Source organism: Coregonus clupeaformis, unplaced genomic scaffold (assembly GCF_020615455.1).
Source record: "Coregonus clupeaformis isolate EN_2021a unplaced genomic scaffold, ASM2061545v1 scaf1137, whole genome shotgun sequence".
NCBI lineage: Eukaryota > Metazoa > Chordata > Actinopteri > Salmoniformes > Salmonidae > Coregonus > Coregonus clupeaformis.
Window position 1 is genome coordinate 119,765 of NW_025534591.1, and position 24,847 is coordinate 144,611.

General features: G+C 44.2%; 2 protein-coding genes across 2 annotated transcripts in view; both read right to left on the reverse strand.

The window, feature by feature from the left end:
- Window positions 1-3,392: 3,392 nt before the first annotated feature.
- LOC123486320 (microtubule-associated protein futsch-like) lies at window positions 3,393-5,574 on the reverse strand. Its single transcript, XM_045217594.1, has one exon. The coding sequence runs from the start codon at window positions 5,340-5,342 to the stop codon at window positions 4,212-4,214; it is 1,131 nt and encodes a 376-aa protein (XP_045073529.1). The 5' UTR covers window positions 5,343-5,574; the 3' UTR covers window positions 3,393-4,211.
- Window positions 5,575-5,750: 176 nt separating this feature from the next.
- LOC121531580 (potassium voltage-gated channel subfamily C member 1-like) overlaps window positions 5,751-24,847 on the reverse strand; it is a 47,950-nt gene continuing 28,853 nt past the window's right edge. Inside the window, exons 3-5 of the mRNA XM_041836858.2 lie at window positions 23,433-23,492; window positions 21,638-21,814; window positions 5,751-6,903 (exon numbers count right to left, since the gene is read on the reverse strand). Of these exons, the coding sequence (XP_041692792.2) occupies window positions 6,770-6,903; window positions 21,638-21,814; window positions 23,433-23,492 (371 nt within the window). The 3' untranslated portion in view covers window positions 5,751-6,769. The remainder of the gene's footprint in view (window positions 6,904-21,637; window positions 21,815-23,432; window positions 23,493-24,847) is intronic.

The window sequence follows — 24,847 nt, forward strand, 5'->3', positions numbered from 1 at the left end:
TCAGCACTTGGTATTTGTAGCGTTCTGACAGATGACTGTGAATACCCAGTAGGCTCTCCAATGCCATTTCCAAGAGGACAAAATCACTCTCCTTTCCGCTCTCAAAGTATGGCAGTCTGGGTCTGGGAATTCCATAGGCTGAGGCTACTATCGGTTTCATGATGTTGGCTCCCTCTTCTGGTTGCGTGAAGGATGAACCCGGGACTGCTGAGGAGCTCACTGTGGCCTCATTGGGCTTTTCCCCTACCAGCCCAGACCCTCCATTGGTGGCAGCCTGAATTGAGTGAGAGCTCTCCCCCCTGATGGTTGATGACTGGCCTGGCCCAGGCCCTGGACGAGAGGAACGATTTGCCATTGTTGGTAATTGGTGGAAAGGCGAAGGAGAGGTGCTTTGGCTAGATGGAGGAGGAATGCTAACTTGTGTCACTGGCATAGAGGGCGTTGGCGGAGCGGCCTGTCCCCCGTGGTCCGTGCTGGCTGTTGACCTTGGAGCCTCCAGGGCCTGTGTGCCATGCTGTACCAGAGGAGCAGATTGGGAAAGAAAGGCAGACAGGTCAGGTCCATGTGGAGTGGTGGTCAAGTCAATTCGCTGTTCGTTCCTCTCCAGGAAGGATGAGACCATCCGTGCCTCCTCCAATTCCCTTCTTGCTTGACGGTCTTTGGCAATGAATTCCCGTTCCTGTAGAGCTCTACAGGCCTATAGGTGACATGTGACCTGCACATCCAATAGGCTGTCGTTCCGCTTCAATCTGACGCTCAATTTCCTCCAACGGCAGTAGTTTCATCCTCTCTTGTAGGACAGAGGTCTGTGAATCGCTGAGGGCTAGTGAATGGCGGCTGCCATGGCCACTTCCAAAGGGGGTCGAACTCTCACTCCGTCTAGAGTCACTCCGTCTAGAGTTCCTCAATGATTTCCCTTGACTTAAGGGGTGAGCGGAACCCGCCTTGGGGAGCTGGTCAACCTGTGCTGTGGGAGATACCTTTTCCATGGGTTCTTCCTGTAGACCACTCTCCTGTTCCAAAAGCAGTTTCCGGTCCTTGGCTCGGACGTGATGGTTGATGACTGAAACGTACAGTTGATCCATGGCTGCTTTGAGCCCTAGTGGGGAAACTCCACCACATCGTCCTTAAGATAACCAGGCGGTTGTCTGGTTCTCCTGGTGCTGCTGGCGGTTGTCTGGTTCTCCTGGTGCTGCTGGCGGTTGTCTGGTTCTCCTGGTGCTGCTGGCGGTTGTCTGGTTCTCCTGGTGCTGCTGGCGGTTGTCTGGTTCTCCTGGTGCTGCTGGCGGTTGTCTGGTTCTCCTGGTGCTGCTGGCGGTTGTCTGGTTCTCCTGGTGCTGCTGGCGGTTGTCTGGTTCTCCTGGTGCTGCTGGCGGTTGTCTGGTTCTCCTGGTGCTGCTGGCGGTTGAAGGTGAAGCCTTCTTTTGTGTTTTAGGCTTAGCTCCTGGATCTTTTATTTGTTCCAGGACTTTTCCCCTCATCTTCAGCCTCAGCTGCTATTTCTTCCTCTCTACTTCCTTCCAGTGGAGACAATTCTTCCTTCTCCTCCTCCATTTCCTTTTCACCTTGTCTTTGGTTCAGTCATCATCCGGCTCGAAGGACCATTGAAAGATTATTGGAATCTGGTGTGGGTAGCTGGACAGGTAGGATGACTGACAATAGTGAAGGTGAACAGGTGGTCACGGGTCAGGTGACTGAGAGGAATGGAGGAGACTGAGGCAGGAATTCCTTTAACACAAAGTGGTATATTTACTGGGTAGTTTGTCTGTGGTTGATTCGTGGACACACAGAATGTCTGGGTTAGACGGAGTTGGGGAAGAGAAAGCAGCGAGGTCATTTCCTCCTTATAATGTCGGACATTTCCATCTGACCTAATTAAAGCGCTCTGGCCCAGCTGCGCAAGTGGCCATGAATTAAAGGGCGATTCCACCAAATCCATGGGCCTTTTCTACAAGGACAATGACCCCAAATACACCTCCGGGCTGTGTAAGGGCTATTTGACCAAGAAGGAGAGTGATGGAGTGCTGCATCAGATGACCTGGCTTCCACAATCCCCCGACCTCAACCCAATTGAGATGGTTTGGGATGAGTTGGACCGCAGAGTGAAGGAAAAGCAGCCAACAAGTGCTCAGCATATGTGGGAACGCCTTCAAGACTGTTGGAAAAGCATTCCAGGTGAAGCTGGTTGAGAGAACGCCAAGATTGTGCAAAGCTGTCATCAAGGCAAAAGGGTGGCTACTTTGAAGAATCTCAAATATAAAATATATTTTGATTCGTTTAACACTTTTTTGGTGACTACATGATTCCATATGTGTTATTTCATCGTTTTGATGTCTTCACTATTATTCTACAATGTAGAAAATAGTAAAAAATAAAGAAAAACCCTGGAATGAGTAGGCGTGTCCAAACTTTTGACTAGTACTGTATGTCTAGCCCAAGTCTGTATGTAACTCTCCCCTGGCCCTCTCCTTACCAAGTCTGTCTTCCTGATTGATTCATAAATCCATGCCTAGGGCCCTCCATGTATGCCTCCCCTTCCTTCCTGGACCCTCCCCTCTCCCTTTGTCTTCTTGTCATTTGAGTGTGTCTTCCCATTGAATAAACATGGCTATTGATGGTCTGAGGGATAGGCCAGTGCTATAGTTCCATCTCTCCATGTCCGTCACTGGCAACCTTTTTTTATTGCAGCGATCTGGGCTCTCAGAAGGCACACAATCTCCTGGACTCCCTCACTCAAATGATACTGGGAATTTGAGTCCCAAATGGCACCATATTCCCTTGGTAGGGCACACGTCTCATAGGGCTCTGGTCAAAAGTAGTGCACTACATAGGGAATAGGGTGCCATTTGGGGTCAGTCGCTGATATTTTCAGGCTGTACTGTAACACAGTGCAGTATTGATATTTTATCCGCTGGCCCCGTAGAATGCTACATGTATACCAGGCCAATGAGGTTATATCGGTAATATTTGTCATATTTATTGCATTTTTAAGCCCATGTATAAGAGGTGATTATAAGGATTGGATGACCGTTAAATGTCTTCACTGTATGTTTTGTGGATTATGTTTACATTTAAATCCGGCAGGTATTCAGTCAAATCCTGTCTTGTTTAAATGTTTCCAATTTGAATGGCCCTCGACTGTCTGATGGTATCTGTCTGTGCATTCTGACAAGCGATCATACAGTTTGCAGAATATATTACAATATCATTGTGTATGTTTATCTATGATATGAGATTGGGAGGGAGCCTGAAAACATTGCTGTCACTGAAATATTAAATTATCATGACAAAATGGCCGTAAAAAAGATTACATAAAATGAAGATAAACAAATGAATTACTATCTTTAACTTTCTTCAAAAAATAAATCAACACTCATTGAAAAATAATCGTATGTGTTTTAAATTGTTTATTTTTTCACTATTTTTAATGTACAATCTGACTCTGAACTTTTCAGAACTGTTCAGAAAAAATACACAGAAATCCCTAAACAACAAACCAGTAAATAACTAGACACACAGAATGTACGCTGTTCAAACCAAACACACACTGTTCAAGTTTCACAAAACGGACCACAATAGTTTCCTGTTTGTTGGGTTATTGATTCTGCTGGGTCTTATTCATTAGGGGATGCAACAGAAAACGTTACAAAACATTTTGCAATGGAAAACAAAAATGAGTGTTTCTTATTTTTCTGCCTAATGAACATGACCCTGTTTTTTGTTCCATGTTGGACACCATAGTTTCCACCCATTGTGCTCAATGAGTTCCATGGGCAGCCATTGGTCCAGCTGTGTTCTATCAGGAAGCACATAGCCACATCTCAGTAAGTTGTCAATCAGTAGGCAGTGTGTTTGCAGCGGTCTCATAAAAATGTTGGTCCCTTAATAACCACGGGATAACAGTAACTACCATATTTAATATTACAAATGATGTAAACTGGTGGATAACCCTTGACTTAAAGCCCGCAGGTATAATGCATTATAAGACCTGTCATACGCATGTATGACCCCTTTATGCAGCACTGTCTTAATATCATCTCATTGTGACCAAATAACAGTCATTTATAGCCATTTAAAGTGGGGTTGTACATTTCATACATACAGAAACATAAGACTGTATAAGCCGTACAGTAAGACATTATAAAGGTTCATACGTGTTCCTAATGTTTTGTACACTGTATTTTCAACTTTTTTGTATGTTATCCACCTTTTCAATATCCATGGTTTGTTATACTGCCTTGCCTGCCTGTTTTCAGGAATGTGAAACTAGCAGTGGAACAGGGACCTTTCAGATGTTGTGCTGCTGATCGTTGATGTGGCTGACAGTTGAACAACCACACTGACTGGTCTTTCGCTGACTGGTCTTTCACTGACTGGTCTTTCGCTGACTGGTCTTTCGCTGACTGGTCTTTCACTGACTGGTCTTTCACTGACTGGTCTTTCACTGACTGGTCTTTCACTGACTGGTCTTTCACTGACTGGTCTTTCGCTGACTGGTCTTTCGCTGACTGGTCTTTCACTGACTGGTCTTTCGCTGACTGGTCTTTCACTGACTGGTCTTTCACTGACTGGTCTTTCACTGACTGGTCTTTCGCTGACTGGTCTTTCACTGACTGGTCTTTCACTGACTGGTCTTTCACTGACTGGTCTTTCACTGACTGGTCTTTCACTGACTGGTCTTTCACTGACTGGTCTTTCACTGACTGGTCTTTCACTGACTGGTCTTTCACTGACTTCACTGACTGGTCTTTCACTGACTGGTCTTTCACTGACTGGTCTTTCACTGACTGGTCTTTCACTGACTGGTCTTTCACTGACTGGTCTTTCACTGACTGGTCTTTCACTGACTGGTCTTTCACTGACTGGTCTTTCACTGACTTCACTGACTGGTCTTTCACTGACTGGTCTTTCACTGACTGGTCTTTCGCTGACTGGTCTTTCGCTGACTGGTCTTTCGCTGACTGGTCTTTCACTGACTGGTCTTTCACTGACTGGTCTTTCACTGACTGGTCTTTCGCTGACTGGTCTTTCACTGACTGGTCTTTCACTGACTGGTCTTTCACTGACTGGTCTTTCACTGACTTCACTGACTGGTCTTTCACTGACTGGTCTTTCACTGACTTCACTGACTGGTCTTTCACTGACTGGTCTTTCACTGACTTCACTGACTGGTCTTTCACTGACTGGTCTTTCGCTGACTGGTCTTTCGCTGACTGGTCTTTCACTGACTGGTCTTTCACTGACTGGTCTTTCACTGACTGGTCTTTCGCGTTGGTTAAGAGAGATTCCCCCCGGGATGATTCAGTAAAATAGAGGCACTTTTCCACTACGATGAGTGACATGGTTCTGGCTATGATTTAAGGGTAGGTTGGTTCGCCTATTTAGTGCCCTCACATGCTGATAGTAAAAACAAAACAAAAAATGATGTTGGTTGAAAATATAGGCCTAATGTTGCTAATTGGTATTTTCAGCCTACAGCCATGACATTGAATAAGAAAGATATACTCATTTACATTTTAGTCGTTTAGCAGACGCTCTTATCCAGAGCGACTTACAGTTAGTGAGTGCATACATTATTTTTATTTTTTTCATACTGGCCCCCCGTGGGAATCAAACCCACAACCCTGGCGTTGCAAACGCCATGCTCTACCAACTGAGCTACATCCCTGCCGGCCATTCCCTCCCCTACCCTGGACGACGCTGGGCCAATTGTGCACCGCCCCATGGGTCTCCCGGTCGCGGCCGGCTACGACAGAGCCTGGATTCGAACCAGGATCTCTAGTGGCACAGCTAGCCTTAGACCACTTGCGCCACTCGGGAGAACCATTGTACTCATTGTTGTTGAACTGGCAATCGTGTGTTGATACTTGATATGCTAAATGTATGTGTGACATTTCTATCAGGAAGTTAGCCCTGAAGGGGGACGTGCTTCACCAACACAGTTGTAGGTTTTGTAACGGACCACTTTGTTACAGCAGGTCTGGCAGTTGTAATGCCTTGGCGTAGTTATCAACAGCAAAGCAATGAGCGGTGTGTTTTTAGAAATAACGATATTGTACACGTTATTGTGTTTGGTCTCCAATGTGGACATACAGTATTTAAATCCTAACTTTGATATCTCCAAGTATAATGAAATGAATTTTAAAGTTCACAGGTGCAAACAGTGTAAAAAGGCTATTATTATTATTATTATTATTATTATTATTATTATTATTATCATTCATGTGACAGTGACAGTGCAACTTTACAATTGAAAGACTTGCTGTTAACTCGGTTTCGTCTGGCTGACATAAGTGATCATCTATTGAGGGAGGGGAGGAGAGAACCATAGAAAATAGAATCTCATTCTAGTTCTGTGCATATAACTTTATCTGAGCAACATTATTATTTTATTTTTTTTAAACAGAAGCAGCACACAAATATTTGATAATCACTCAAAAAATAAAACAATACAGGCACATAGAGAACAACACAGCACGTTACAGCACAATAACCAATCACAGGTGCTTCGCTACATAAGGCTTGACAACAACACTCCCTCTGTTCTACATCTATTGCTGAGTTAGGATGCATCTTAACAACAAATGGGACCCTATTCCCTATGTAGTGCACTACTTGTGATCAGGGTGGGTATTACCCCGGGTCAAAAGTAGTGCACTACATAGGGAATAGGATGCCGTTTAGTCTATGGGGTACAGGTTGCCACTGTAACATCCAATTATTTAAAACTGCTCATTTGACACACAAAACAAATGAGGCTACTGTATTATCAGGCGTGGGGCTGGCGTTGGGGTGGGGGGGTCTTATTATGGGATAGACATATAGTGGTGGGAACACCACGGTTCATTACACAAACTGAGTCAGATGCTGGTGGTCTGCTCCGGGGCTGTCGCTGGGTGGTCTCTACAAACATATCAAAAACAAAACAACAACACAAACAATTATTACAACAAATTATGATTGAGGGATAGGAGGAAATGATGCAGATGATGGATGGGGCAGGTGGCTAGGCTAGGCTAGGCTACCTCTACTAGAACAGTGTAGGGGGCTAGGCTAGGCTAGGCTACCTCTACTAGAACAGTGAAGGGGGCTAGGCTAGGCTAGGCTACCTCTACTAGAACAGTGAAGGGGGCAGGTGGCCAGGCTACCTCTACTAGAACAGTGAAGGGGGCTAGGCTAGGCTAGGCTACCTCTACTAGAACAATGAAGGGGGCAGGTGGCCAGGCTACCTCTACTAGAACAGTGAAGGGGGCTAGGCTAGGCTACCTCTACTAGAACAGTGAAGGGGGCTAGGCTAGGCTACCTCTACTAGAACAGTGAAGGGGGCTAGGCTACCTATACTAGAACAATGAAGGGGGCTAGGCTAGGCTACCTCTAATAGAACAGTGTAGGGGGGCAGATGGCTAGGCTAGGCTACCTCTACTAGAACAGTGTAGGGGGCAGGTGGCTAGGCTAGGCTACCTCTACTAGAACAGTGTAGGGGGCAGGTGGCTAGGCTAGGCTACCTCTACTAGAACAGTGTAGGGGGCAGGTGGCTAGGCTAGGCTACCTCTACTAGAACAGTGTAGGGAGGCAGGTGGCTAGGCTAGGCTACCTCTACTAGAACAGTGTAGGGGGGCAGGTGGCTAGGCTACCTCTACTAGAACAGTGTAGGGGGGCAGGTGGCTAGGCTACCTCTACTAGAACAGTGTAGGGGGCAGGTGGCTAGGCTAGGCTACCTCTACTAGAACAGTGTAGGGGGCAGGTGGCTAGGCTACCTCTACTAGAACAGTGTAGGGGGGCAGGTGGCTAGGCTACCTCTACTAGAACAGTGAAGGGGGCTAGGCTAGGCTACCTCTACTAGAACAGTGTAGGGGGGCAGGTGGCTAGGCTACCTCTACTAGAACAGTGTAGGGGGCAGGTGGCTAGGCTAGGCTACCTCTACTAGAACAGTGTAGGGGGCAGGTGGCTAGGCTAGGCTACCTCTACTAGAACAGTGTAGGGGGCAGGTGGCTAGGCTAGGCTACCTCTACTAGAACAGTGTAGGGGGCTAGGGGCTACTTCTACTAGAACAGTGTAGGGGGCAGGTGGCTAGGCTAGGCTACCTCTACTAGAACAGTGTAGGGGGCAGGTGGCTAGGCTAAGGCTACCTCTACTAGAACAGTGTAGGGGCAGGTGGCTAGGCTAGGGCTACCTCTACTAGAACAGTGTAGGGGGGCAGGTGGCTAGGCTAGGCTACCTCTACTAGAACAGTGTAGGGGGCTAGGCTAGGCTAGGCTACCTCTACTAGAACAGTGTAGGGGGCAGGTGGCTAGGCTACCTCTACTAGAACAGTGTAGGGGGCTAGGCTAGGCTACCTCTACTAGAACAGTGTAGGGGGGCAGGTTGTGGAATGACGATACAGAAAATGTGCTCCGCTAGTTTCTCATCATGGTAAAGGTGGCGGTTTTAACATGTATTTCCTTATAGCTTGTAGCCAAGGCAAAGACAAAGTTTGTATTCTGAAGAATGTTAATATTCATGCCCAGATCATGCTTTTGTTGTGTAAGTTGGATGTACAGAGGTTCAGTCAGTAGTTGTCATGCTTTGTGTCATGCTCTCATAGTCCCAACTTTCACCCCGCGTACAAGTACTGTAAAAAATATTTTTAAAGCGTTTAATCAACGGGCCAAAGGACTAAACTGTATGCTAGAGATCAAGTAAAAAACAGGAATGCATGTTTTGTTAAATAAAAACATTTATTTCATGCAAGGACTTTTTAATTTACATCTTGAATTTTGAATACTTTTATTTGTGCATAATGTAAAATACATGCATTTACCTTTCCCCAATAATCCCCCAAACCCCCATACTTTTCTGTATTGGAACCTTATATTTTTTCTTTACTGAAATTGCATTACATACGACCATATAGTTCACCTGTATCTCTTTTGACATGTAATTTTCACAGGGCTTTAACAGTTAACATCAAGCACCACCACAGCAGAGACATGATCAGACAAAAGGAAACGGAAAACCTTGCCCAAAACAAAACAGGATATCTTTTATTTTAGTTGCTACATATATTTTATAAGGATTAATGTTACTGATAAATAAGTCAACTAAAGACTTGTTAAAGTGTCTTCTTGACTTATACATAAGTATTGGGGCTGAAAAAACAAACACATTCCTACAGATACTCTGCATCGGTGTGTATCCTTATGTATTGTTAAACAAAATGCAAACATTTATTATTATCTCAGTGGTACGTCTATTCGTTTAAAATGTGGTATATTAATTAAGTTAAGTTTGGTATATTAAGTTAAGTTTGGTGTACTTCGTGAAGCATTACTCTTTTGAAAGGAGGTCCCTGTATAAAATGATTTCCTAAAACCAGGGGTTGGAACCGGTTTAGGGAACAGAACCGAAAACCGGAAAATAACGGCATTTTTCAAGGTACACAATCAGAACTGGCAACAAAAGCGATCTATACTGTTCCGGAACAGAACTGTTATTTTAAAAGCTTTGGAACCGTATAATAACTTTATTTTTTTTTACATTCCAGGCATTTTTTTCCCAGTCCCACAAAGAACGCAACAAACTGCCTATGCAAAGCCCTCATTCTGTCACTCAGAAAATTATTCCAGTGTCTGCCTGCCAGCTGAAAGTCTTTACCAGTGTGTGTGTAGGCTAGCTGCCCCTCCCCCTCCCTCCAGTGTAGGCTACATGCCCCTCCCCCTCCCTCCAGTGTAGGCTACCAGCCCCTCCCCCTCCCTCCAGTGTAGGCTAGCTGCCCCTCCCCCTCCCTCCAGTGTAGGCTACCTGCCCCTCCCCCTCCCTCCAGTGTAGGCTAACTGCCCCTCCCCCTCCCTCCAGTGTAGGCTACCTGCCCCTCCCCCTCCCTCCAGTGTAGGCTAGCTGCCCCTCCCCCTCCCTCCAGTGTGGGGCTACCTGCCCCTCCCCCTCCCTCCAGTGTAGGCTAGCTGCCCCTCCCCCTCCCTCCAGTGTAGGCTAGCTGCCCCCTCCCCCCCTCCCTCCAGTGTGAGGCTACCAGCCCCTCCCCTCCCCCTCCCTCCAGTGTAGGCTACCAGCCTCCCCTCCCTCCAGTGTAGGCTACCAGCCCCTCCCCCTCCCTCCAGTGTAGGCTACCAGCCCTTCCCCCTCCCTCCAGTGTGGGCTACCAGCCCCTCCCCCTCCCCTCCAGTGTAGGCTACCTGCCCTCCCCCCCTCCACCCAGTGTAGGCTACCTGCCCCTCCCCCTCCACCCAGTGTAGGCTACCAGCCCCTCCCCCTCCCTCCAGTGTAGGCTAACAGCCTCCCCCTCCCTCCAGTGTAGGCTACCTGCCCCTCCCCCTCCCTCCAGTGTAGGCTACCTGCCCCTCCCCCTCCCTCCAGTGTAGGCTACCAGCCCCTCCCCCTCCCTCCAGTGTAGGCTACCTGCCCCTCCCCCTCCCTCCAGTGTAGGCTAGCTGCCCCTCCCCCCTCCCTCCAGTGTAGGCTACCAGCCCCTCCCCCTCCCTCCAGTGTAGGCTACCTGCCCCTCCCCTCCCTCCAGTGTAGGGCTACTTGCCCCTCCCCCTCCCTCTGAAACATGTATAGTCTACTGTAGCTACTGACGTTACAGGCTTGATTCAGAAATTAGGGAGAGAGATTTTTAGTTAAGAGAACAGTGGATTAACTTTTTCAATGCTAGTTAAAGATACAATAATCCACGTTTCACATTGGATTTATTAACTACAAAAAGGTAAAGCCCCCCCTACAGACTGTACAATTTTAGCCGTTCTATGTCACGATTTTGCCATCTCAGACAAAATGTTTACGTCTTGGGCAAATTCCTAGGTCTTAAACGATTGTCGGACGTCTTGGCCCGTACAGGGTCTAGACCTGCCGATTAAGTACCACCACTTGCGGGTCATAGGGTCCAATCCCGGTGACTGACCAATAGGAACACAGCCGGCACTGAGTATGCGCACAATTAATCAGATTAATATAATAGTTTGATTTAAGCGTTTACATCCTTTGCCAGAAGCATGGTCGGTGTGTTTACATGACATCTGAAATCAAGATTACGTGATGGGATTTTGATGAATACACAAAATCACCAATCCCCAAAAACAAAAAGATTCTAACACACCGACCATGTTATTTCGGGGAAGCCTATTTGATTCTGAGTTCGGACATATGAAGTTTGTATGTGAAAACTGTTTTCAGTTTTTCAGAACTCACTCATAAGCATGGAGAGAGGCTTGCACTGCTGGTGCTGTCTTAAGGTCAGATCAAATACATCGTCTGAAGTAGCCTAGCAAGCCAATCGCAGAATGTGACGACAGAACTGAAGCAAATCGTACCATCTGGCCAGGTTGATATCAAGATTTTAATTTGGTAACATCACAGAGTGTGACGTGATAATCGCAAAAGACTGAATCCGACATACAGTCTGCAAAGGCCTTAAGACGTGTTTTTATTTGAATTCTGGTGCAGCTGTTCTCACAAACGCTTGTTAGCTAGTTCAGAACGAAACAATTGGACAATAATTTTTGGTTCCAACCCCTGCCTAAAACCATTCAGTAAGTAAACAATACCTGAATTTGGGAGAAAAAAAAGTGTCAGCTACATAAAACGTTTCTGCTAAGAGTCTCTTGCTGTGGAATAAGCCGCCTGCCCTCCCTCCAGTGTAAATGTGCATAATACAAGTTAGTAGAAGCTTTTGAAAGAAAACAATGTTTTTCTTACATGTGATAGATAGCTTCTCTTGTTGAACATATCTCATGCAACACATGCAAAAATGAAACCACAGTTTAGTTTCTGTTGACATCAAAATATCATCACTAGTATCAGAAGAATCGTCAATCATTTCCTCATCATTCTAGATTCCAGATTTTTTTAAAATCTGTACTGTACTGGACAGCAAGAAGTATCAAGTCTTTGTCAAGTATCATCATACACGTCATGTATTTAGAACGTCTCCACTTTTGCAACAAATAATACTTAATGGGGAGATACTCAACAACTGGTTTTGCGTCCCAAATGGCATCCTATTCCCTATAAAATGCACAGCATTTGACCAGGGCCTTTTAGAGCTCTGATCAAAAGTAGTGCACTATGTAGGGAATAGGATGGCGTTTGGGACGCACCCAAACAGCCGGGAGCTGTGCACTCCCAATAAGTTAAACCATAGCTTCGGCAATCATAAACATTGTCAAGCAGGAGTTAACTACATCGTATGAAATTGTCTTTCTTTCACACGTTTTTTGTTTTAAAAAGCAGATGAGAAAGTTATTAATATGGAACGGAAAGTCAAAGTATGAGAGATCAAAAGCAACAGAGCAACAGGCAATGATAGAAAAGGTAGAAGAATTAGACAATAGGGGATTACATCCTGTAGAATCAGATATCACACTAGTATATCATCAATGCTTTACTCCAGCTATCTCTGCAGCTGAACTGGGCAGCCAATGCAAAGACACCCGTGTGGCAGCACTGAATATGAACTGGAGCTGATGCCACGCCCAAGGTAATAAAACCTAGGGTGGAGTGCCTTGCTCAAGGGCACATCGACAGATTTTTCACCTAGTCGGCTCGGGGATTAGAACCAGCGACCTTTCGGTTACTGGCACAACGCTCTTAACCACTAAGCTACCTGCTTATTACTAAGAGTCTGAGGCGGCAGGTAGCTTAGTGGTTAAGAGCGTTGTGCCAGTAACCGAAAGGTCGCTGGTTCTAATCCCCGAGCCGACTAGGTGAAAAATCTGTCGATGTGCCCTTGAGCAAGGCACTTAACCCTATTTGCTCCTGTAAGTCGCTCTGGATAAGAGCGTCTGCTAAATGACCAATTATTTATTATATTCAATCCGTATCGCTGAAGCGTTACAGATTTTGTGATAGAAATGTGAAGGTCATTGCAGATTGAGCCAACATATGCAGCGTTTACCGTGAATGCCGTCTCCACCAATGCGGGAACCTTGCCTTTAAATTTCAATTGGGGCTTTAGCGCTGAATTTCCACGATACAGATTGAATAGAGCCCCTTGTTTTGGGAACCGTTATTTAAATATGGAGACAAATTAGAGAGAAGAAAAAGGAACAAGGAAGGACAGCAGGAAGAAAGGACAGCAGGAAGAAGGGACAGCAGGAAGAAAGGACAGCAGGAGGAAGGGACAGCAGGAAGAAAGGACAGCAGGAAGAAGGGACAGCAGGAAGAAGGAACAGCAGGAAGAAAGGACAGCAGGAAGAAGGGACAGCAAGAAGAAGGGACAGCAGGAAGAAGGGACAGCAGGAAGAAAGGACAGCAGGAAGAAAGCAGGAAGAAGGGACAGCAGGAAGAAGGGACAGCAGGAAGAAGGGACAGCAGGAAGAAAGGACAGCAGGAAGAAGGGACAGCAGGAAGAAGGGACAGCAGGAAGAAGGGACAGCAGGAAGAAAGGACAGCAGGAAGAAAGGACAGCAGGAAGAAAGGACAGAAGGAAGAAAGGACAGCAGGAAGAAAGGACAGCAGGAAGAAGGAACAGCAGGAAGAAGGGACAGCAGGAAGAAAAGGACAGCAGGAAGAAGGGACAGAGTAAAACTAAATCTGTGAAGAAAGGAAGAAAAAAGTGGAGAGGAGAGAGCAGTGGAAAGGAGAGAGCGGTGGAGAGGAGAGAGCAGTAGAGAGGAGAGAGGAGGAGAGAGGAGGAGAGAGGAGAGGAGAGGAGAGGAGAGAGCAGTAGAGAGCAGTAGAGAGGAGAGGAGAGAGGAGAGGAGAGGAGAGGAGAGGAGAGGAGAGGAGAGGAGAGGGAGAGGAGAGAGCAGTAGAGAGGAGGAGAGAGTAGAGAGGAGGAGAGAGGAGGAGAGAGCAGAGGAGAGGGGAGGAGAGGAGAGGAGAGGAGAGGGCAGTGGAGAGGAGAGAGGAGAGGAGAGAGCAGTAGAGAGGAGAGAGCAGTAGAGAGGAGAGAGCAGTAGAGAGGAGAGGAGAGGAGAGGAGAGGAGAGGAGAGGAGAGGAGAGGGAGAGGAGAGGAGAGGAGAGGAGAGGAGAGAGGAGAGGAGAGGAGAGAGGAGAGGAGAGGGCAGTGAAGAGGAGAGGAGAGGGCAGTGGAGAGGAGAGGAGAGGAGAGGAGAGGAGGGGAGAGGAGAGAGCAGGAGAGAGAGGAGAGAGGAGGAGAGAGGAGAGAGCAGTGGAGAGGAGAGGAGAGGAGAGGAGAGAGTAGTAGAGAGGAGAGAGGAGGAGAGAGGAGAGAGCAGTGGAGAGGAGAGAGGAGGAGAGAGGAGAGAGCAGTGGAGAGGAGAGAGGAGGAGAGAGCAGTGGAGAGGAGAGGAGAGGAGAGGAGAGGAGAGGAGAGGGAGAGGAGAGGAGAGGAGAGGAGAGAGGAGAGGAGGAGAGGAGAGGAGAGAGGAGAGGAGAGGAGAGGAGAGGAGAGGAGAGGAGAGGAGAGGAGAGGAGAGGAGAGGAGAGGAAAGAGTAAGTCACATAGTGATAGGATGAGTCCAGAAACAACCCCTAGCCACTTGTGGAGATCTGAGAGGATTGGAGAGGCTTAAGCCATATTGTGAGAACTCCACCTTGCCCTCTGATAGGCTAGATGAAGCTATCACCATATTGCCTACACCTATCCAATCCTCTCAGATCTCCACAAGTGGCTAGTGGGTAGGGGCTAGCGCTAGGGGTTGAGTGTGGACAAGCCCAAAGTCTCCTAGTGAACCATAATGGAGTTCAGAGAATGGATGGGATGGGGGAGTGTGAGTGCTGGATGAGACAGGATGGACTTCAGGGCAGGGCGGAAATGCAGGAGGACGACACTCCAGAGGTGTCATGGCCGCCCAGGCCGCTCACGCTCATGCCAGACATGCTGTTTAGGGCGCTCCAAGGCTTGTAATAACCTTCAGTTGGAAAACAGAGAGCGTTTTGAGTACAGTACAGCGCATGGCGTTTTGAGTACAGTCACTGCAGAGCGTTTTGAGTACAGTACACTGCAGTGTTTTGAGTACACTACAGAGTGGTTTGAGTACAGTACACTGCAGAGTGTTTTGAGTACACTGCAGTGTTTTGAGTACAGTACACTGCAGAGTGTTTTGAGTACACTACAGAGTGTTTTGAGTACAGTACACTGCAGAGTGTTTTGAGTACACTACAGAGTGTTTTGAGTACAGTACACTGCAGAGTGTTTTGAGTACAGTACACTGCAGAGTGTTTTGAGTACACTACAGAGTGTTTTGAGTACAGTACACTGCAGAGTGTTTTGAGTACAGTACACTGCAGAGTGTTTTGAGTACACTACAGAGTGTTTTGAGTACAGTACACTGCAGAGTGTTTTGAGTACAGTACACTGCAGAGTGTTTTGAGTACACTACAGAGTGTTTTGAGTACAGTACACTGCAGATTGTTTTGAGTACACTACAGAGTGTTTTGAGTACAGTACACTGCAGAGTGTTTTGAGTACAGTACACTGCAGAGTGTTTTGAGTACAGTACACTGCATAGTGTTTTGAGTACAGTACACTGCAGAGTGTTTTGAGTACAGTACACTGCAGAGTGTTTTGAGTACAGTACACTGCAGAGTGTTTTGAGTACAGTACACTGCAGAGTGTTTTGAGTACAGTACACTGCAGAGTGTTTTGAGTACAGTACACTGCAGAGTGTTTTGAGTACACTACAGAGTGTTTTGAGTACAGTACACTGCAGAGTGTTTTGAGTACACTGCAGAGTGTTTTGAGTACACTGCAGAGTGTTTTGAGTACACTGCAGAGTGTTTTGAGTACACTGCAGAGTGTTTTGAGTACACTACAGAGTGTTTTGAGTACAGTACACTGCAGAGTGTTTTGGGTACAGTACACTGCATAGTGTTTTGAGTACACTGCAGAGTGTTTTGAGTACACTACAGTGTTCTGAGTACAGTACACTGCAGAGTGTTTTGAGTACACTGCAGAGTGTTTTGAGTACACTACAGAGTGTTTTGAGTACACTACAGAGTGTTTTGAGTACACTGCATAGTGTTCTGAGTACACTACAGAGTGTTTTGAGTACACTACAGAGTGTTTTGAGTACACTGCATAGTGTTTTGAGTACACTGCATAGTGTTTTGAGTACACTACAGAGTGTTTTGAGTACACTACAGAGTGTTTTGAGTACAGTAGACTGCGGAGTGTTTTGAGTACACTACAGAGTGTTTTGAGTACAGTAGACTGCAGAGTGTTTTGAGTACACTACAGAGTGTTTTGAGTACAGTACACTACAGAGTGTTTTGAGTACACTGCATAGTGTTTTGAGTACACTACAGAGTGTTTTGAGTACACTGCATAGTGTTTTGAGTACACTACAGAGTGTTTTGAGTACACTGCATAGTGTTTTGAGTACACTACAGAGTGTTTTGAGTACACTGCATAGTGTTTTGAGTACACTACAGAGTGTTTTGAGTACAGTAGACTGCGGAGTGTTTTGAGTACAGTACACTGCAGAGTGTTTTGAGTACACTGCATAGTGTTTTGAGTACACTACAGAGTGTTTTGAGTACAGTAGACTGCGGAGTGTTTTGAGTACAGTACAAGACAATACCATGCAGCAGCTGGATGATGGACCCATGTCAGCATTGTCTGTCTCTGTATGTCTTTGTATTTCTTACAACCTGTTGCTTTCTTGTTTTTGTTTTCTCCAAACACAAATGTCAACAGACTTCAGTAAGTCAGCGAGGTTAACAACACTGGTATTCTCCATGCATTGAGTGCATCAGATGTAGCAGTAGCTAGTTCAACAGCATGCATGCACAGGGTGGTACTGGAATGGTTTAGAGGAGCAGACATGTTGACATTCAACTAGGCCACCTGAGTGGGGAACACATTGTTGGTAGCTACAGTATATTGGAGAATATGTTGGCAGTGAACTACAGTATATTGGAGAATATGTTGGCAGTGAACTACAGTATATTGGAGAATATGTTGGCAGTGAACTACAGTATATTGGAGAATATGTTGGCAGTGAACTGCAGTATATTGGAGAATATGTTGGCAGTGAACTACAGTATATTGGAGAATATGTTGGCAGTGAACTACAGTATATTGGAGAATATGTTGGCAGTGAACTACAGTATATTGGAGAATATGTTGGCAGTGAACTGCAGTATATTGGAGAATATGTTGGCAGTGAACTACAGTATATTGGAGAATATGTTGGCAGTGAACTACAGTATATTGGAGAATATGTTGGCAGTGAACTGCAGTATATTGGAGAATATGTTGGCAGTGAACTGCAGTATATTGGAGAATATGTTGGTAGTGAACTGCAGTATATTGGAGAATATGTTGGCAGTGAACTACAGTATATTGGAGAATATGTTGGCAGTGAACTACAGTATATTGGAGAATATGTTGGCAGTGAACTACAGAATATTGGAGAATATGTTGGCAGTGAACTACAGTATATTGGAGAATATGTTGGCAGTGAACTACAGTATATTGGAGAATATGTTGGCAGTGAACTACAGAATATTGGAGAATATGTTGGCAGTGAACTACAGAATATTGGAGAATATGTTGGCAGTGAACTACAGAATATTGGAGAATATGTTGGCCGTCTGCTACACTTTATTACGATTCTCCCTGTAGGCTTTGGGAGTATGTCTTCTGTTCCCTTTAACCAAGAGCCAAGGGCTGAATCCACCAACTCGAGAAACTGAATGCCAAATTGAGGTTTTGCATAAATTAGGCATCGATGGCAATTGATTTGTTAGGTCACTGTTGGATCCAGCGCCAATAGAACAATGGCTTTGTGCTTGTAGATACCAGTTAAAATACAGACTGGAATAGAGTTGGTGTAGTCATGAATGATAAAAAAAAAATAGACAGACATTTAGAAGTATAATCATTGTTTATAGTGTTTGTTGTTTTCCAAATTTAGGGTTGGGCTTTTCATTTCACTCTGTCATGAGGCACCTTCACATAGCCCGTCATAAGCCATAGCCCCTCATAAGCCATAGCCCCTCATAAGCCATAGAAACCATAGGACTTAATAAGCCATAGGACTTCATAAGCCATAGGACTTCATAAGCCATATGACTTCATAAGACATAGGACTTCATAAGACATAGGACTTCATAAGCCATAGGACTTCATAAGCCATAGGACTTCATAAGACATAGGACTTCATATAAGCCATAGGACTTCACAAGCCATAGGACTTCATAAGCCATAGGACTTCATAAGACATAGGACTTCATATAAGCCATAGGACTTCATAAGCCATATGACTTCATAAGCCATATGACTTCATAAGCCTTTGTAAGCTATACTCTATTAGTGTTGTGCTCCATCACCACACTAATTACACCCATCAGCAAGAACGGGCATGCATCATAATGCTCAGGACCAGCAGATTCCTAATCATCAGCAGGGTTCATCATGATTAGCATCAGTAGAACAAACATACATGATACAGCCAGTAAAACACAAACAAAACATACATCAACACTTTCTTCACAAGCACATTGTATTTCATATAAAAACATCTCAAATTGGTTGTCTTCCTTGTATAAAATATGGGAGGTACATTATGTATGGTGTGTGTATATATTTGTATATACACCTACTCATTCAAGGGTTTTTCTTTATTTTTACAAAAATTTTTTTACATTGTAGAATAATAGTGAAGACATCAAAACTATGAAATAACACATATGGAATCATGTAGTAACCAAAAAAGTGTTAAACAAATCAAAATATATTTTATATTTGAGATTATTCAAATAGCCACCCTTTGCCTTGATGACAGCTTTGCACACTCTTGGCATTCTCTCAACCAGCTTCACCTGGAATGCTTTTCCAACAGTCTTGAAGGAGTTCCCACATATACTGAGCACTTGTTGGCTGCTTTTCCTTCACTCTGCATCCGACTCATCCCAAACCATCTCAATTGGGTTGAGGTCGGGGGATTGTGGAAGCCAGGTCATCTGATGCAGCACTCCATCACTCTCCTTCTTGGTAAAATAGCCTTTACACAACCTGGAGGTGTGTTGGGACATTGTCCTGTTGAAAAACAAATGATTATCCCACTAAGCCCAAACCAGATGGGATGGCATATCGCTGCAGAATGTTGTGGTAGCGATGCTGGTTAAGTGTGCCTTGAATTATAAATAAATCACTGACAGTGTCACCAGCAAAGAACCCCCACACCATCACACCTCCTCCTCCATGCTTCACGGTGGGAACCATACATGCGAAGATCATCCGTTCACCTACTCTGCATCTCACAAAAATCTCAAATTTGGACTCATCAGACCAAAGGACAGATTTCCACCGGTCTAATGTCCATTGCTCGTGTTTCTTGGCCCAAGCAAGTCTCTTCTTATTATTGGTGTCCTTTAGTAGTGGTTTCTTTGCAGTAATTCGACCATGAATGCCTGATTCATGCAGTCCCCTCTGAACAGTTGATGTTGAGATGTGTCTGTTACTTGAACTCTGTGAAGCATTTCTTTGGGCTGCAATTTCTGAGGCTGGTAACTCTAATGAACTTATCCTCTGCAGCAAAGGTAACTCTGGGTCTTCCTTCCCTGTGGCGGTCCTCATGAGAGCCAGTTTCATCATAGAGCTTGATGGTTTTTGCGACTGCACTTGAAGAAACATTCAAAGTTCTTGAAATGTTCTGGATTGACTGACCTTCATGTCTTAAAGTAATGATGGACTGTCGTTTCTCTTTGTTTATTTGAGCTGTTCTTGCCATAATATGGACTTGGTCTTTTACCAAATAGGGCTATCTTCTGTATAAAACCCCTACCTTGTCACATCACAACTGATTGGCTCAAACTCGTTAAGAAGGAAAGAAATTCCACAAATGAACTTTTAACAAGGCACACCTGTTAATTAAAATGCATTCCAGGTGACTTCCTCATGAAGCTGGTTGAGAGAATGCCAAGAGTGTGCAAAGCTGTCATCAAGGCAAAGGGTGGCTACTTTGAAGAATCTCAAATATAAAATAAATGTTGATCTGTTTAACACTTTTTTTGGTTACTACATGATTCCATATGTGTTATTTCATAGTTTTGATGTCTTCACTATTATTCTACAATGTAGAATTTTTTTTTTTTTTTTTAAAGAAAAACCCTGGAATGAGCAGGTGTGTCCAAATTTCTGACTGTTACTGTATATATATATATATTATAGATGGGGTTGTTCTTACAGAACAGATTAGGATTATATACAATACTGTTTCAGTCAGTGTGAACTATAGGATTATATACAATACTGTAGTTTTAGACAAGACTGACTTTATGACCAAAATGATCCTATTTACACTTTGTAGTACATTTTGACACTAGAATGAATGTTTCTGACTCATATCGATGCCACATAGGCCGTTTTAAACCAGAGAAGTTGGTTCTAAGGGGTAGTTGACCTTTAAAAGGGAAAGGATCATTGGATTATGTCTGATTACTTCTTACAGTATTTCTTTCTGCATCCCAAATGGCACCCTATCCCATACGTAGTGCGTTACTTTAGGGCCCTGGTCAACAGTCGTGCACTGTAAAGGGAACAGGGTACCATTTGGGATGCAGAACTTGTCCCTTTGCACCGTTTCAATCTGATGATGTCATGGGCTCTCCAGTAATGGCCACTAATGTCCTGACCTTCATTTTTTTGCAGAAGTATTTTTTAGAACTCAGACTTTCGTAGATTAGTCTTTAAAAAAAAACTGTTAAGCTCCAAAATGTATTTTCCCAAAAAATGTTATGCTTCATTTTTTTACTTGATTTACTACATTGTTTTTCAATGGGAAAAGTTTCCGAACTGGCTGGATCTGGAGGGCGTCTTTAATGACACATCATGTTCTAAGGAGTTCAGAGCTACAGTAGCTACACATATCATCTACAAAGACGTTTCAAAACCTTGTTGGTCAAAAGAAAGACAAAACCTTTGTAAAGTGACCGCTGTCTATTGTTAGGAGGAGAGGTCAAACCAGAATGCAGATCTATAACATGTGACAGTTGGGGGGTGGGTGGGGTGGGGGGTAGAGCAAAGGCTGGGATAACAACCTTGTGTAGGTTTCCTGGTGCGTGCGTGAGTGCGTGAGTGATGTCACTAGCATAGCCGCGAGAAGCAGGGGTGCTGAGGGTGCTGTAGCGAACCCTGATAAATCAGAATTGTACCAAATTATTAAGAAAAAAATGTATGCATTTAAAGCTCAATTTAAAGCTCAATTGGTAGAGCACGGCGCTTGTAACGCCAGGGTAGTGGGTTCGATCCCCGGGACCACCCATACGTAAAAATGTATGCGCACATGACTGTAAGTCACTTTGGATAAAAGCGTCTGCTAAATGGCATATTATATTATATATTTTATTATAAAGTAGTGCACTGGGCCTTTACTAGTTATTTCTGTGCCCACCCCCTATAAAAAATGTGCAGCACCCCCACCCCCAAACACCTTCCCGCGGCTGTGTGTGTGTGTGTGTGTGTGTGTGTGTGTGCGTGTGTGTGTGTGTGTGTGTGTGCGTGTGTGTGTGTGTGCGTGCGTGTGTGTGTGCGTCAAATGCATGTGCACATGCACGTGTTGGACCACAGGTTGACATTGTGTACTGTATGTATGTTTATGAGAAATCAAGTCGTAGGGAAAGCAACACGTTTGACAGCGGCCTGTGTTTGGCTGTTACAGTACGTAACTCTCCTCCTTCCTCCCCCTGTGTGGTTGGGCTGTGTTTGGCTGTTACTGTAGGTGTACGTACCCCTCCTGTCTCTACCCCCTGTGTGGTTGGGCCGTTCTGCAGCTGTGGTGACGAGACAACAAGGCCGTTCTCTCTCACTGGGGCTGAAGATCTCCTCTGGCGAGATGGCCTGGTCTATATGAGGACAGTCCTCGTTGGCTAGAGCTGCGTTGGCCGCCTCCCCATTCAGCTTGGAATCTTCAGACAGACACACAGGAGATTCCATAGAATTAGAATTAGAACAGGAGATTCCATAGAATTAGAATTAGAACAGGAGATTCCATAGAAATAGAATCAGAACAGGAGATTCCATAGAAAAATAATTAGAACAGGAGATTCCATGGAAATATAATTAGAACAGGAGATTCCATAGAAATAGAATCAGAACAGGAGATTCCATAGAAATAGAATCAGAACAGGAGATTCCATAGAAAAAGAATTAGAACAGGAGATTCCATGGAAATATAATTAGAACAGGAGATTCCATAGAAATATAATTAGAACAGGAGATTCCATAGAAAAAGAATTAGAAAGGGAGATTCCATGGAAATATAATTAGAACAGGAGATTCCATAGAAATAGAATCAGAACAGGAGATTCCATAGAAATAGAATCAGAACAGGAGATTCCATAGAAAAAGAATTAGAACAGGAGATTCCATGGAAATATAATTAGAACAGGAGATTCCATATAAATATAATTAGAACAGGAGATTCCATAGAAATAGAATTAGAACAGGAGATTCCATAGAAATAGAATCAGAACAGGAGATTCCATAGAAAAAGAATTAGAACAGGAGATTCCATAGAAAAAGAATTAGAACAGGAGATTCCATGGAAATAGAATTAGAACAGGAGATTCCATAGAAATAGAATCAGAACAGGAGATTCCATAGAAATAGAATTAGAACAGGAGATTCCATAGAAATAGAATCAGAACAGGAGATTCCATAGAAATAGAATTAGAACAGGAGATTCCATAGAAATAGAATCAGAACAGGAGATTCCATAGAAAAAGAATTAGAACAGGAGATTCCATGGAAATAGAATTAGAACAGGAGATTCCATAGAAATAGAATCAGAACAGGAGATTCCATAGAAATAGAATCAGAACAGGAGATTCCATAGAAATAGAATTAGAACAGGAGATTCCATAGAAGTGGAATCAGAACAGGAGATTCCGTAGAAGTAGAATTAGAACAGGAGATTCCATAGAAATAGAATCAGAACAGGAGATTCCATAGAAATTGAATTAGAACAGGAGATTCCATAGAAATAGAATCAGAACAGGAGATTCCATAGAAATAGAATCAGAACAGGAGATTCCATAGAAATAGAATTAGAACAGGAGATTCCATAGAAATAGAATTAGAACAGGAGATTCCATAGAAATAGAATTAGAACAGGAGATTCCATAGAAATAGAATCAGAACAGGAGATTCCATAGAAATAGAATTAGAAGACTTACAAGAGCATTAGAACATATATCTAGGAGATACAGACAACAGGGTCAAACACTCTGATCAAATAAAGAATTTGAAATGCTGCTTGTCCAATTGCCCAACGAGAGACCAGAGCAGATGACATCCAATTCAATTCAATACAACATCATTCATTCCCTCAGAGGCTAACCTCTCTTTAATCAGTGCTGAGGTCTGGCTAAAGTTAATCATATGTGGTTTAGTAACAAACAACAACATTACCAGCTTAAAGGTGCTACACATAGGATTTTTATTTTTTATTATTGCAATTTCAGAAAATGTCCATAATATATCTACATTAATAGTGGAATGATAGTGTTTCAGAGTGTTACTTACCCGCCAGTGTTGTGATTGGCTGTGATTTTCGCCTATTGATTTCTCCCACCGGAGAGGCACCTGTTGTCAAAATGGGAAAGCTGTTTTGACTTTGTGGCTGTGTTATCTAGTGGAAATCGGGTCAAGTGACCAATGTAGAAATCGTAATTTCCTGCTTTAAAAAAATTCTACAATGTTAGCTCAAATTAAGTTTATGTGAGAAAACAACAACTGAATAGTGTAGAATCATTGTACCATCTAAATCGCTGGGAAATATCTTTTGAATAACAAAAAATATTGTTTTGCCAGCTGTTTGAAGCTGTTGGACGAAAACCGAAAGTAAAAAGGGGGGATTTGTTTTGAATGGAGCTTAGACATGGGGGAGAAACTCTTGGTGTAGCTCCTTTCATTATCCCACTTTGAAAATCTTAGAAGATGGTGTACAAAAGCTTTATGTCACATCCTTGCACGCTTTATGCTACATTCTGTACTGCACATATCCTTGCACGCTTCGAATCAAATATTACCGACTGTCTAAATCAATTACAATAGCACTGCTTTGGACAGTCAACGGTAGGATTTGAAGCATGCTACAGTAGGATACGTTACAGTGTGTGCAGTAGTAGTGGTGGAGATGGTGTCTGGACACGGATGGTTGGTGGGTGTAGTGGCGGGTGCATTTTAGTATGGTACGTGGGATGACGTCGACGTGAGAAAAGTATGTTAGCCTTAAAAACATCAAACCCACTCGACTTGACGAGTAGCAGCTTAGCACCTCAGTAAGCACCTGTTAAGTTGCCTACATTCAAATGATCAGCGCAAGTTAATGTGTGCCATGCGATTGCTAAGTGTCCAGTACTTAACTTGACGCTATATAACTTTAAATGCCTACGATAACACTGAACTCTAAGTCGCTCTTACTCTTTTGTAGTAAAATTGTAATAGTTACCACAAGTAACAACATTTCTGTTATTGATGCCAAATTACTCCCAACGACAACAATCACTTAACTTCATACCTGTACTTGGTTTATAGAATCCCCTTGCATATCTTTACATGACCTTTGATGTAAGCCCCCTTACACATCCTATGAATCCTCATTCCATCATTATTACTATAGAGGTGTGTGTGCCACGGATGCAGACGCCAGACCGGCTGTGAGAGTGCTAGGAAGGCGGCAGTGAGTCATGGGCTAGGTCCCGAGGGCTACATCCCAAGCTGCTAGGCATACAGCTTATTGATCCTTAAATGAGAGATTCATTTGTTTAATCGGAAAGTGGCTGAGTCACCTGATTGAGCCACTGGGAGTAGAGGGAGGGCGTCTACAGACAAACAGTGAGACAGCAGTGAGACAGCAGTGAGACAAACAGTGAGACAGCAGTGAGACAGCAGTGAGACAGCAGTGAGACAAACAGTAAGACAGCAGTGAGACAAAC